General features: G+C 41.2%; 1 protein-coding gene across 1 annotated transcript in view; it reads right to left on the bottom strand.

Annotated features, from left to right (window-relative positions):
* LOC139229006 (unconventional myosin-Va-like) overlaps nt 1–15,489 on the bottom strand; it is a 193,154-nt gene that overhangs the window by 20,662 nt on the left and 157,003 nt on the right. The window contains exons 29-32 of the mRNA XM_070860669.1: nt 9,087–9,165; nt 8,187–8,327; nt 2,084–2,238; nt 728–814 (exon numbers count right to left, since the gene is read on the bottom strand). Of these exons, the coding sequence (XP_070716770.1) occupies nt 728–814; nt 2,084–2,238; nt 8,187–8,327; nt 9,087–9,165 (462 nt within the window). The remainder of the gene's footprint in view (nt 1–727; nt 815–2,083; nt 2,239–8,186; nt 8,328–9,086; nt 9,166–15,489) is intronic.

Genomic DNA, 15,489 nt, shown 5'->3' with positions numbered 1-15,489 from the left:
ATATACGTGCATTATTACGGAGTCAAAGTGCGCATTCTGCTCAATTCTGAAGCCTTCAGTAGAGATGGGATGGGCGAGGTGAGGCAGATGTGTGTATGTGTATGTATATATTATAGGGGAGAATTATTTAAGGATGGGATTATCATTCTTGAAGGATCATTCAGCAAACTGCCTCAGTCCTTTGTACAATAATCCACCCATTGACCCATGATTAATGTTCCCTTTAAGCTGCATGGCTGTAAAGCGCTCTGGAGGACCCGTGTAACCAGCTCACCGGCTTTTCAATGGAAAAACCGCGCATGCGCAGAATGTTGAACGGGCTGTGCATCCAGTTAAAGGGGCCACGTGTCTCCCCCCCAAAAATGAGAACACATTGCCACGATCCCAACCAACGACTGAATGTTATCGGTGGAGGAACCATGCAACTAAACTGCACAGTGACGTCACTGAAAATATGCAAACGTATTTTTAAAAATTCAAGAAGGGCACTCATTTATGTTGAGATAAAAGAGTTAGAATCCAAATCTGTGATAAACCTAACTTAAAAGATATAATAGCACATCAGCAGCATTGATTTATAGTGGAAAGTAATTTAATCTTCAGCCTTTTAAAGCCTATCCTTGACATTTAACCATTTCCAGATTTAATCCATCTTACTTTTGTAATCTTGGTGTCCTGCACTATGATCTTCCACATTGGCTTCTCAAAGTAAAATTAAAATACTCACCTCATCCCCACTGTATTGCCTTATGCAGACCAACAGACGATAAGTGTTGGATAGCCAGAATGCCACCATCTCAAAATCATATTTTTTCTGCAAAATTTAAATAAAATCAAGACACAGTCACTCATGGCAGGTGTTCAGTTTTTCCATCTACAGTTCAAGTTGTGACACCTCAAGCAAATTATTACTTGTTACTGTTCTACTTTGTGAATTATAGCTTTGCTTCAGGAGGTACATGACAGAGAGAAACCACATAGATACACTGCTGCTAACAGTACCAGTTCCCGTGCAAATACTGCATGTGTTGAGACTTTGTATCCATCAATAATTAATATATTTTTTGCCTGCCTTAGTTTGAAAATTGTTAAAATATTTTCTACAGTGAGCAAAGAAATTGAACAGGAACATTTTATTCACAAGATTATTTTGTGATAATTACACATGTTTTCAGAATGTAGTCATTTGCAATTTGCCACATTACAGTTCAGACCTTGGCTACGGAAAAGGACAGTGAAAATGGAAAGATTGGTATTAGAAAAGCACCATCTCGCATTAGCAGGAGTCTGGAATGGATCATTCTATTTAGGGAATGATATGGAATGAGAAAAAATTAATCCAGAAACAGATAGTGAAACTGAAACATAAAACACTACAAACCGTTTTTTTTTGTAAACCCAAGCATCTTTGAACTTAAATCTCAAACATAGGCCTTGAAGCACTTAAGTGATTTTTTTTTTTAATGGATTAAATATACTGCAATCCTGGGTCATTATTTTCTCCCCACTGAAATGGATAAACATTTTGGTATGCTGCCTATCCTGCTGAGATTGAATTGTTTTACTCTGAAAAGTCCACAGGATGTGATACGGCACCTTAGAATTGCAAATAATTGGCTTATTTTCTTTTATATTACTGGAATATGCTGCAAAAGCAATCTTAAAGCCTTGGAGTTTAGTTATTGTAATAATCAAACATGTGGGCATTATAATGTGCTGTGCCCGAGATTCGGATCTGGGATTCCCACATCTACTGGTGTAATTTCTGAAGGTATATCCAAAATATAAGACATTTGTAAGCCAATATAAGCAAACCTTAACCCGCTTGATAGGCCAGAGTCAAAGTCCTTCCCCATAGAGTCAAATAAAAAATGGGGAGATATCAACCCAGATTAATCACACAACCTCGGAGATCTGGAAACATCTCATTGGTGAATTGTCAATCGTGGAATACCGGCATTATGGGGAGAAAGGAAATCAACTTTTCCCAGACATAGAGACAAAGGTTCATTTAGAAACTGAAATTTTTAAACTTTTTGAAACCAGATCTTAAATCTGGAGTAGTTCAATATCCTATTCCTACCTTTAGAACTTTTTTGATACCTCCAAGCACAGCTGTAAACAGGGAATGGGCTCTCTGTTCATCGTTTGCGTAATCTGCATGTCTGATGCACATGAACAGAATGAAAGCTGGGAGTGTTGGTAGTGCACTTAATGCATCAGATTGCAGATTGAGATCTAAAAATTTAAAAAATATATTGGTCACTGTATAATTGTGTGCGACATAATTAAACAAATATTGGCCCAAATTTTGCTGTCAAAGTAATGGTGAAGCCAATAACGCTCGCTGTTATTTAATGCACAAATGTCACAGCAACTTCAGGTGAGGGCAGATATGTGATTAAATGCAGAAATAAAAGTTGCTGTCCAAGATGTGCTGCTCCACCATTAGCTTCATGAATACAGCATCTTGCTGCCTGCCACTGAAATGCATCGAACAGCATGAAGTTGCTGTATTTGCACATTAGATATGAACTAAATACGCCACAGAAAATTAAGACAAGGCGTTTCAAGTCTAAGTGCTCTTTTGACAATTACATGCGGTCAACCTCTCCGGCATTGAAAATTAACTTTTACAAATGTGGAGTTTCATTCTTTGAGAATTTTTTTGAATTTAAAATGAATTGTGTATTTACATTTTTTTCTTGCATCATTTTTCTCTCAATCCAATCTTTCCTCTCTATTTCTCTTGCAGTAACTGATTTGCAATTGAATTCGCCCACTAACTTACACTTCCTACTCTGTCCTGGCGCTGTTAATTTCACAACCCTTCAATCTGATTGGTTAAGGAGATACACAGTTGTTTAGTTTGTTCACTCTGGTCCCAGATACTTTGTAGAGGATGTCACGCCATTTCCATCTCACACTTCCAGCAGAGATTAAACAGCCGAGAGAAAGGCTAACTAACGGTCGGCACTAATGATTGATCAATTACAGCAAATTCTGGGCCATTGTAACTTATTCGAGAGTCTTTGAACCAGCTTGAAAACAGCTAGTTTGAATATAGTTCTTCCACAAGCAAAAAGGCCAACATCTAAATAAGAGAATGAGATCATTACCTCATAGTAATGTGATATCCCTCAGCATAGCCTTGTCTTGGTCATTTTGGTGGAGGCAGCAGATCTGCTAATATGGGGCACACACACATTCAAGTGTTTCCATAGCTAACTATTTAATATCTGAGGCAGTCACAACTGTCTGAGGAGTAAAGTGAAATCTGATTCATGTGGCTGCACCCAAAGCTTTGGTCAATGCTTTGTAGCGAGTCCAGCTAGGGCCAGACCCAGTGTGTTGAGCATAATCTTTCTAGAAAAAGCTCTAGGCCCTTTTATGGATCATTGGTCTGATGCAAAATATGTCCTATGATCCAAATTCATTACAAATATCAATTGAAGAATTTGAACCCAGAAAAACCCACTTCAGACAAAAAAAACTAGACAAAAACAAAGTCCAAACACACAATCTCATTTTAAATTAACTTGCAACAGCCATGTAGCTGAAACTTGGCTCTGTCAAGTTAAATGGACGGTTTTTACAAGTATACAATGCATGATACTCAACCCTGTTTTTACAGCATACAGCAAAGGCTTGCTTCAATAAATACTGCAAGGGGATGGGGGAATCTAAAAAAGTATTGACCAGTGATTTTGCCCATTTATATCAGTGTGTTCAATTGAGCACAAAGATGGATGAGGAAGGAGGCTTTACAGTAAGTGTAGAAGATAAATAGATTATGCTTTTAAGTAGAAGCGTGTTACAATCAAAGCCTGAATCAAGTCACCAATTAAGTATCAGGCACTTTAGGGTTACGTATAATTATAATAATTTTCACAAGTATTCTGAGGATGGGTTGCTTTATGTACATTATCTTTATAAAAATTTAAAAAAAAAATACATTTTTGGTTGTAGGGGGCGAGAAGGAAAAAATAAATAGATGGTTAAACAATAGGATATTTTTCACTTATGGACGACCCCTTATTCAAAAGGAATAGTGTCAGCCTTAGCTCAATGGTAGCACTCTTGCCATTGACTCAGAAGGTCATGGGTTCAAGCCCCATTTCAAAAGTTGGGTCCTTGCTGTGTACAAATTGGTTGTCGTGTTTTGCTACAACAGTGACTATGCTTCACGAAGTACTACATTGTCTGTGGAGCAATTTTGAATATCCTGAAGAATGAAAGGTGGTATATAAATGCAAAAACATTAATGCTTTTAGTATCCAAACCAAAAAAAAAGTGAACTTGAAGCAAGAACCTGGGAATTAGATTTATAACTACAGTATTTTAATTGTGTTTATAGCTTCTAAATAGTAATTTCATCAACCGAGTTATGGAAAAAAAAAGTTACTTAAAACATTGATAACTTTCTTCAATGATCCATTTGGCAAGTCCACCACCTGGTGTGGATCAGGAAGATATTTATCCAGATTCCAGGCTTAGCATCTGGTCTATGCTGAACTAACGTAGACAGCAGTAAGAGCGTTGAAATGGTTTTCAGCATCCTTAGGCTGAGGAGGGGTGGGGTGAAAGGGAAATATGGACCTGTCCTGGCTCCTGATTATTATCTAGTAACTGCTACTATCAAGTGTGTTCATGGCCTCTGTGTTTGAAGCAAATCCACTTCGTGTATCAAAAATGAGACCATGCACCTTTTGAGTATTGGATTACCATATTTTAGGCACAGAAAAACACAGATTTTTTTTTAAAATAGGCACACTGAATAGCTTGCAGTTCAGAGACTTATTTCATTTATCCTGCATTTCATCGAGCACAAGTGGTGCTACAGCTACTGTTCTCGATGAGGTGGATCGATGTACTATCTTTAAAGGGCAGGAATTTCTTCTACTCTTATACATTACTTGACATTTGTATCCTGTAGTCACAGAATAGGTTAAAACACATCTTTATCCTCCCTCGTCAGAATTTTAAATGAACTAGAGCACGTCCCCTCTCAATTTTCATGAGTCCACGAAGGCGATTGGGGTGGGGAGGGGGAGGGAAAGAGGGGAATTCAGTTCTGCAGTCTCTTCATAAGAGCACAAAACCCCAGACTCCTCATGATCACTCTCCTCTGAACACAAAGCCCCCTTGATGTCCGGGTAATAACCCTCATCATTAACCATTTTCATTTTTTGAACAGGCAAAACAGAATAAGCTTAATGTTGAAACCTCAGTAACTTTCACACATTTTATAGAAAATCCTGCAGTGAATATTCTTCTGGCTTCTATTTAAACTCAAACCCTGGAGGTGAAAACAACAGTATATCAGCCCATGACAATGATCATCTTTATAAACATACCCCTCTATATCATTTGTAAAATGGATCAGATTAAAGCTCTGCAGTCCTGCCATATCCAGTCGTGAATGGTGATAGACAATTAAACAACTAACAGGAGGAAGAGGCTCCATGAATATCCCCTTCCTCAATGATGGTGGAGCCAATCACGTGAGTGCAAAAGACAAGGCTGAAGAATTTTAAACCATCTTCAACCAGAAGTGCCGAGTGGATGATCAATATCAGCCTCGTCCTGAGGTCCCCACCATCACAGAAGCCAATCTTCAGCCAATTTGATTCACCCCACGATATCAAGAAATGACTGAGTGCACTGGATACAGCAAAGGCTATGAGCCCTGTCGTGCTGAAGACTTGTGCGCCAGAACAAGCCGTGCCTCTAGCCAAGCTGTTCCAGTACAGCTACAACACTGGCATCTACCTGACAATATTGAAAACTGCCCAGGTATGTCCGGTCCACAAATAGCAGGACAAATTCAATCTGGCCAATTACCACCCCATCAGTCTACTCGAATCAGCAGCAAAGTGATGATAGCTCTGTCGACGACACCTTCCAAGTGGCACTTGCTCACCGATGCCCTGTTTGGGGTTCCATCATTACAGCCTTGGCCCAAACATGAAGCTGATTTTCAGAGATGAGGCGAGAGTGACTGCCCTTGACATCAAGGCAGCATTTGACCAAGTGTGGCATCAAGGAGCCCTAGTAAAGCTGGTCAATGGGAATCAAAGCAAAAATTCTCCATTGACTGGAGTCATACCTAGCACAAAGGAAGACGGCTGTGGTTGTTGGAGGCCAATTATCTCAGCCTCAGGACATCGCTGCAGGAGTTCCCCAGGGTAGTGTCCAAAGCCAACCATCTTCAGCTGCTTCATCAATGACCTTCCCTCGATCATAAGGTCAGAAGTGGAGATGTTCACTGATGATTGCAGTGTTTAGTTCCATTTGCTATTCCTCAGATAATGAAGCAGTCCATGCATGCACGCAAGATCTGGATGACATTCAGGCTTGGGCTGATAAGTGGCAAGTCACATTCACACTACACAAGTGCCAGGCAATGACTATCTCCAATAAGGAAGAGTTTAACCACCGCCCCTTGGCATTCAACAGCATTACCATCGCTGAATCCCCCACCATCAACATCCTGAACATCACCATTGACCAAAAACTTAACTGGGCCAGCCACATAAATACTGTGGCTACAAGAACAGGTCAGAGACTGGGTATTCTGTGGTGAGTGTCTCACGTCACGACTCCCCAAAGCCTTTCCACCATCTACAAGTCACAAGTCAGGAGTGTGATGGAATATTCTCCACTTGCATGATGAGTGCAGCTCCAACACCCTCCAGGACAAAACAGCCCACTTAATTGGCATCCCATCCACCACTTTAAATGTTCACTCCCTCCACCACCGGTGCATCGTGGCTGCAGTTTGTATCTTCTACATGATGCACTGCAGCAACTTGCCAAGGCTTCTTCGACATCACCTCTCAAACCCGTGATCTATACTACCTAGAAGGACAAGGGCAGCAGGCGCATGGGAACACCATCACCTGCAAGTTCCCCTCCAAATTACACACCAAGATTTAGAAATATATCATCATTCCTTCATGGTCACTGGGTCAAAAATCCTAGATCTCTCTCCCTTTCAAGCACTGTGGGAGTACCTTCACTACACGGACTGTAGTGGTTCAAGAAGGTGGCTCACCACCACCCTCATAAGGGCAATTAGGGATGGGCAATAAATGCTGGCCTTGCCAGTGACGCCCACATCCCATGAATGAATTTTTTTTTTTTATTAAAGTAGGGAACACAGACTGATCCTTTGCAGAATTTCACTTGTCCAGGCTTTGACGGAGACCTCCTGCCTTGCCACCAGGAATCAAATCTACCAGGGATTTTATCCAAGCAGAAATTAAACCATTTAGTGATAGGTAATTGCAAGTCAGAGTAATTTAACAGACAGGAAATGGCAAATTTTAACACAGTAAGACAATTATGCACACCAGGTGCTATGAACCACCTGCAGATAAACAGTTGACAGACAACAATCACTGCACACAGTTCAGTTTAATGAAAAACCAAGCAACATTTTCTAATTGGCTTTGAAACCACTTTTGTTTTAGGTTCTGAAAAAGAAACAAAAACGATTAAATGATAAACCCGAATATAAACACACACAAAAGCATGAGTTAAAAGACCATTTTAATCCATCAGACCTTTTATGTTCATCAACTGACTGTAAACTCAATGGCTAGAATTTATGATGCAATAAGGTTCTGCACTAACCAAAGGAGAAAATACAAAATCCAAAACAGCTCTTCACTGTTGAAGCCCAGTTTCCTCATGGGCCAGGAGTAGGAGTGCTCTCCCGGCCCCCACAAGGAAACCTTGGACTGTTCTCCTCTCCTCTCCTCTCCTCTCCACTGACCAGGATTCCCTTCCCAGAGCACTTACCTCGTGCTGTGGACAGTTTCTCTGGGTCTCCGGCAATGGCCTCCTGCTGCCCGATTTTAACAGCCAGACGGCGGCTTCCCGCCCACTTATCATACGTTTTAGTCGTGAAGTTAGAAAGCAGCATGTTATTGAGGCCTGGGCATTAAAATCCTGCGTGCCACTGCTCCCAGACAGGCCAAACACACACTCATTAGACCGGCCTTGCCCCGGAGTTAAAATCAAGCTCAGATTTTTTTTTTAATTCAGAAAAATTACAACTTCTTTCTTGAAGGTTTAAAAAAAAAGCAATTCAATCTTAGAAAAATCAGAAAATATTTTTAAAATTCATTGGCATTTCTTAAGCCTAGTAATCCAGTCAACTATTAAATGCACCGTCTTACCAGTGATAAGGTTCCTGATTAAGTGAGCTTCATCTTCTTTCCTGCATTCCAACATTCCTTGGAAATCCTGAGATTTCCATGGGATGGCAGGTATGTTGGGTAGTTCACACACCTTGGACTCAACCACATACTTCAGTTTTTCTGCTCGGCAAGAGAATAAGGAAAAGATTACAACACAAACTCTAGTGCCGACCGCAGTGAACAGAATCGTTTAGTTAGGCCAAACACCAATAGTTTGTTCTGGTCAATTATGATCTTCCTTTTGCAAAATACATTAGATATTCTATCCTGAGCTAAGGTACTGTAACTGAACAATGAAGGGTTTTGACACAACCTGGGAACCTGGGGCGGAGAGAGAAAGTGTTATTTCATAAACTGAAGCTGTTCAACAAGTGGAGTTGAGTTGGATGGAAACTTCAAAGGAGAAGTAGGTTAAGCCAATTTAGCTTCTGCCGTTAGGAAGGCTACAAGAATACGGTTTATAAAAGCCAACTACAAAATAATAGCTCAGCATACAGATTACACTGTGTTTGGGGAGCATGTTGGGATATCCATTGCAAGTATACTAGTTATCCATTTGCCAATTTTGCTTGTTCAAAAATGTGCTCAATAAAGTCTAAAATAGAGTCCAATTTTGTGATAACCTGATGCTTTAAAGATGGAGAATAAATCCGGTAGCTAAAGCAATTTAGAGAAAGGCTGTCTGTTCATTATTCTGGACTCAACATCAGAAACTTATCTATAAATGTCAGGGCCAATGAAGATACTTAAGATGGAGTAAACAAACTCATCTTTAAAATAGAATAATCTAAAATACAGAAGGCAATCTAAAATAAGGACAGAAAAGACCCAGAAAATGCAACATCTTCATTCAAAATGTTAAATGACAATGAAACATACCTGACTCTGTCATGGATTTCAGCTGTGTCTTCAGTTTATGTACGGTCTTATCCTGCTTCTCAATCTGCTCCATTAGATCCTACAGAACACAACATTGTTTAAATTGGGAGTGGAAAATAGCCGTGTTTGATATAATGTTGACCCACAAACTACTTGTTACATTGATTAAGCAAGAAATTCTTCCAATATTAATTATTCGAAGGGCAATGAGTAGAGGTTTGATTGAAAGCAAAGGAATAGCACACCTTCAGAATGGTGAAACCCACACAACAGCTGTTTCAGTAAATGGAAAACAGTGGAATTGATTAGGAACAAATCTGAGTATCGATACGAAAGTAACAATGTGACAGCCAACACGTTCAGAGGGGTGCATTCTGTTTGACTAAAATATTTGATAAAATAACATCCCATGCCCCATGATATACCCAGACTACCAGAAAGTCTTCCAACAAAACGGCACATGAAAGGCTGCTAGACAAGCTTAAGATTGTGGATTTCCTCGGCAAGATTTGGAGGTGGACAAGTTATTGCCTAAAAGAGGGGAAGTAGCTGGAACTAGGTCGGTGATTGATGCCGAACTGAGGAGACATATGTAGTGACGTGTCTTGGGAATCTGTGCTAGGGCTGCAACTGTTTATGATCTATATGAATGACCTGGATTCAGTAAAACAAAGCAAGAAATGAAGCGGTGCGGATCCTTATCGATAAAAGTAACTCAGTAGATTAGAAAAGGTTATTTTTGACCACAACTTCCAAGTTATAATACTGCAGGACAAGGGGACTTGGGCATAAGCTGGCAAAGACAACCTCACCACTGATGTGAAGAACCGCTTCACACCAGTGATTATTACCTGGAATGGTTTTCCAGAGGAGTAGAGGCAAATACATGGAATCTTTCCATTTGGTTCAATTGGGGTTTAGGATGGAATATTTTAATGAAAGGATATACCAATTTTCTACAAGTTGTTTTAATGATCCAGAGATAGCAGTGAAAATCGGAGGTTTGCTCCCTATTCTACACTGTGCTAGCTAATGTCCAATGTGGTGATGGTAGAAATGTCCTCAGCATTCCTGCATTGTGGGGGAGAAAGTGTTAATTCAGCATTTCCATTGCTGATCACTCTCCATTGATTTCTGCTGCAGGGTCCTTGTGTAGTTTCAAATTCAGATGCAATCTCTCCCAACCTAAATAAACTGCCCCAACGTCTGAAAAATGGCCATTTGGTTAAATGATGAGAGATGCTAGTACCCAAAGAACAGTAGCCAAGTAAGAGGAGCTATTTTCAAGGAGAATATTTAGAAAGAAGCTCTGTGCATTCTGCATGAGCAGACAGGAAATGGAGAAGGATTGTCCTTTATATTTTATATACCCTCTCTTCTCTTCTCTTCTCTCTCCCCTCCCCCCCAACCACCACCTCCCCCAATTAATGCTGCAGCTAGGAACTCCCTTGCATAAAAACCAACAAATTTCACTCAACCATTTGTTGCTTAGACAAATTCTAGAACTGGATATTTTGCAGGAATTATGATAAGTTAACAGAAAATAGGTCAGGATAACTAAGAAACCAAGGCTAAACCACGAGCAGACAGTAAAGGACTCCAGAGATATGAACGTGCTGTCCTGATTGCATGAGTCATGAGTGCGTCACTTGTGGAGCTAAATCCTGTGAAAAGCAAACTGGTCAATCCATTTTATGCTTGCGTCAGGGCTCATGTCTAATGCAGGTAGGCAGAAATGGTACATTGGATTTCTGCACTATGGTCAGAATTGTGTTCGAACCATGGTTGCCAAGTGAGCCTTCAAGGGGCCATTAAACTTTAAGAGCCAAGAAGACTTAGAATCACATACTGATAGTTTGTGCTATGAACAGTAAAAAAAGTAAAAACAAGAGTCATTAGCTGCATATTACTTTCCAGGTTAATAAAAATAATTTTCAAAAAGAGTAAGTTCTTCCCTGGGGCTGGTAACGGATCTTTCTATTTGTTTTATTTGAACAGTAATATTTCTGCTTAAAATGCTCCACTACAAATACATCAAACTTTGACGATACATCTAGTTAGGTTTCTAGAAAAAAAAACGCCAAATAAAACAGCAAATTTATATTAACCCAGCCGCCACCATCCACATGCAACATCATGGTGTTGCAGATTAATCTCTACTAAAAGTTTTTTTTAAAATTTGTTCTGGGATGTGGGCGTCATTGACAAGGCCAGCATTTATTGGCCATTCCCAATAGCCCTCGAGAAGGTGGTGGTGAGTTGCCTTCTTGAACCGCTGCAGTCCTTGTAGTGAAGGTATTCCCACAGTGCTGTTAGCGAGCTCCAGGATTTTGACCCAGTGACGATGAAGGAACAGCAATATATTTTCAAGTCAGGGTGGTGTGTAACTTGGAGGGGAACTTGCAGGTGGTGGTGTTCCCATGCACCTGCTGCCCTTATCCTTCTAGGTGGTAGAGGCCACGGGTTTTGGAGGTGCTGCAAAAGAAGCCTTGGCGAGTTGCTGCAGTGCATCTTAGATGGTACACACTGCAGCCGCGGTGCGCCAGTGGTGGAGGGTGTGAATGTTGAAGGTGGTGGATGGGGTGCTAATCAAGCAGGTTGCTTTGTCCTGCATGGTATTGGGCTTCTTGATTGTTGTTGGAGCTGCACTCATCAGACAAGTGGAGAGTATTGGATTACACTCCTGACTTGTGCCTTGTAGATGGTGGAAAGGCTTTGGAGAGTTGTGAGGTGAGACACTCACCACAAAATACCCAGCCTCTGATCTGCTCTTGTTCCACAGTATTTATGTGGCTGGTCCGGTTAAGTTTCTGGTCAATGGTGACCCCCAGGATGTTGATGGATTTGGCGAAGGTAATGGCATTGAATTATCAAGGTGGGGTGGTTAAATTCTCGTTTATTGGAGATGGTCATTGCCTGACACGAACGTTACTTGCCACTTATCAGCCCAAGCCTGAATGTTGTCCAGATCTTGCTGCATGCAGGCATGGATTGCTTCATTATCTGAGGAGTTGTGAATGGCATTGAACACTGTGCAGTCATCAGCGAACATCCTCACTTCCGGCCTTATGATGGACGGCAGGTCATTGATGAAGCAGCTCAAGATGGTTGGGCCTAGAACACTGCCCTGAGGAACTCCTGCAGTGATGTCCTGGAGCTGGGATGATTGACCTCCAACAACCACAACTATCTTCCTTTGTGCTAGGCATGACTCCAGCCAGTGGAGGGTTTCCCCCCCCGATTCCCATTGATTTCAGTTTTACTAGGGCTCCTTGATAGAAACATAGAAATTTACAGCGCAGAAGGAGGCCATTTCGGCCCATCGTGTCCGCACAGGCCGACAAAGAGCCTCACGGCCCTTGGTCAGCAGCCCTAAAGTTTACATATAAAGCTATGAACAATGACGGAAAGGCAAAAAGCACCCAGCCCAATCAGTCCACTTCACACAACTGTGACACCCCTTACACTGAATACATTCTACACTCCACCCCAACCGGTGCCATGTGATCTCCTGGGAGGCGCAAAAACCAGATAAAAACCCAGGCCAATTTAGGGAGAAAAAAAAAATCTTGGAAAATTCCTCTCCGACCCATCCATGCGATCGAAACAAACCAGGAGATCACCCTAGACGTATTCTATTCCCTGCAGTACTTACCATTATATCTGCGCTAACAAAAGGTCATCTAGTCTAATCCCAATTACCAGCTCTAGGTCCATAACCCTGCAAGTTACTGCACTTTAAGTGCCCATCCAACCATCTCTTAAAAGTGGTGAGGGTTTCTGCATCCACCATTCTTCCAGGCAGCGAGAGTTCCAGATCCCCACAAACCTCTGCATAAAGAAGCCCCCCCCGTCCCTCAAATCCTCTCTAAACCTCCCAGCAACCACCTTAAAATTATGCCCACTCCACCAATGGAAATAGACCCTTACTATGTCCAGGGCCCTCAATATTTTGTACACCTCGATGAGGTCTCCTCTCAACCTCCTCTGTTCTAATGAGAACAAACCCAGCCTATCCAATCTGTCCTCATTACTACGATTCTCCATTCCAGGCAACATTCTAGTAAATCTCCTCTACACCCTCTCTAGTGCAATCACGTCCTTCCTATAATACGGCGAACAGAACTGCACGCAGTACTCCAGCTGTGGCCTAACCAGAGTATTATACAATTTAAGCATAACCTCCCTGCTCTTATATTCAATGCCTTGGCCAATAAAGGCAAGCATTCCGTATGCCGCCTTAACCACCTTATCTACCTGGCCTGCTACTTTCAGGGATCTGTGGACAAGCACTCCAAGGTCCCTTTGTTCATCTATATTATTATTAAGTGGTCTACCGCTTAATGTGTATACCCTTTCCTTATTAGTCCTCCCAAAGTGCATCATTTCACACTCTGAATTAAATTCCATTTGCCACTGCGCTGCCCACCTGACCAGTAGATTGATATCCTCCTACAGCTCATGACTTTCCTCTTTATTATCAACCACACAGCCAATTTTAGTATCATCTGCAAACTTCTTAATCATACTCCCTATATTCAAATCTAAATCGTCGATATATACCACAAAAAGCAAGGGACCCAGTACTGAGCCCTGCAGAACCCCACTGGAAACATCCTTCCAGTCACAAAAACATCCATCATTACCCTTTGCTTCCTACCTCCAAGCCAATTTTGGATCCAACTTGCCACTTTGCCATGTATCCCATGGGCTTTAACCTTCATGACCAGTCTACCATGTGAGACCTTATCAAAAGCCTTGCTAAAGTCCATATATACTACATCGTACACACTATCCTCATCGACCCTCTTGGTTACCTCCTCAAAAAATTCAATCAGGTTAGTCAAACATGATCTTCCCTTAACAAATCCGTGCTGACTGTCCCTAATTAATCCTTGCCTTTCCAAATGCAGATTTATCCTGTCTTTCAGGATTTTTTCCAATAATTTTCCCACCACTGAGGTTAGGCTGACAGGCCTGTAATTACTCGGCCTATCTCTTTTTCCCCTTCTTAAACAAGGGTATTACATTAGCAGTCTTCCAATCCTCCAGCACCATGCCCAGATCCAAAGAGGACTGGAAAATGATGGTCAAGACCTCTGCTATTTACTCTTTTACTTCGCTCAACAGCCTGGGATGCATTTCATCTGGGCCTGGGGATTTATCTACTTTCAAAGCAGCTCAACCACTTAATACTTCCTCTCACTATATTTATTTCATCCAGAATATCACACTTCTCCTCAATAGCAGTATCTACATTATCTGTTTTCACAAAGGAAAGGGGTAAAGTATTTGTTAAGAACTCTACCAACATCTTCTGCCTCCAAACAAAAATTATCCTTCATGGTCTCATCCCTTTCTTTAAATATATTAAGAGTAAGAGGGAAACTAAAGATCATCTTAGGGTTTTCCTTAATTTTACTGGCCAAGAATTTTTCATGCTCTCGCTTAGCATTCATAATATCCTTTTTAATTTTGCCTCTTAACTTTCTATATTCCTCTAAAGATTCTATAGTATTTAGCTGTTGATATATGATACAAGCATCCCTTTTTTTCTTAAGCCTCCCCTGTAAGTCCCTAGACATCCAAGGGGCTCTAGAATTATTTTCCCCAGCCTTTTTCTTTAAGGGCACATGTTTGGCCTGAGCCTGCCGGATCTCCTCCTTAAAAGGCCTCCCAATGTTCCAACACTGATTTACCCACAGGTAGCTGTTTCCAGTCCACCATGGCTAAATCGCTCCTTAACTTAGCAAAATTAGCTTTTCCCCCAAATCAGAATTTTTATTCCAGGCCTAATCTTGTCCTTATCCATAACCAACTTGAATCTGACTGAATTATGGTCACTGGCACGCAAGTGCTCTCCCACAAATATCCCTTCAATCTGCCCAGTTTCATTCCCCAAAACTAAATCCAAGACAGGCTTGCTACATACTGACTAAAAAAGTTTTCTTGAATGCATCAAGAATGCCACACCCTCTATACCCTTCACATTAAATTTATCCCAATCAATATTTGGATAGTTAAAATCCCCTATTATTACTACCCTATGGTTTTTGGACTTCACAGCAATTTGCCTACACATTTGCTCCTCTATCTCCCTCCCGTTGTTTGGGGCTCTATAATACACGCCAGCAGTGTGATCGCCCCTTTTTTTATTTTTCAATTCGACCCATATGGCCTCATTTGATGCCACACTCAGTCAAATGCTGCCTTGATGTCAAGGACAGTCACTCTCACCTCTGGAATTTAACTCCCCATGACAAGCTGGTTAAGCAGCCAAGCTACAAGGAGCAGATAGATTCCAGGTTCAATTCCAGTTATGTGCTGAGCCAAGAAAGCAGCAAGGGCTGAATAGCTACCCTCCGGTTATAGAGAGAAAAACATGGTTTGACATACCCATGCT

The sequence above is a fragment of the Pristiophorus japonicus genome, chromosome 18 (assembly GCF_044704955.1).
Source record: "Pristiophorus japonicus isolate sPriJap1 chromosome 18, sPriJap1.hap1, whole genome shotgun sequence".
NCBI classification, from domain to species: Eukaryota; Metazoa; Chordata; class Chondrichthyes; family Pristiophoridae; genus Pristiophorus; species Pristiophorus japonicus.
The sequence above is the reverse complement of the archived record's forward strand: the minus strand, read 5'-3'. Positions and strand labels throughout refer to the sequence as shown.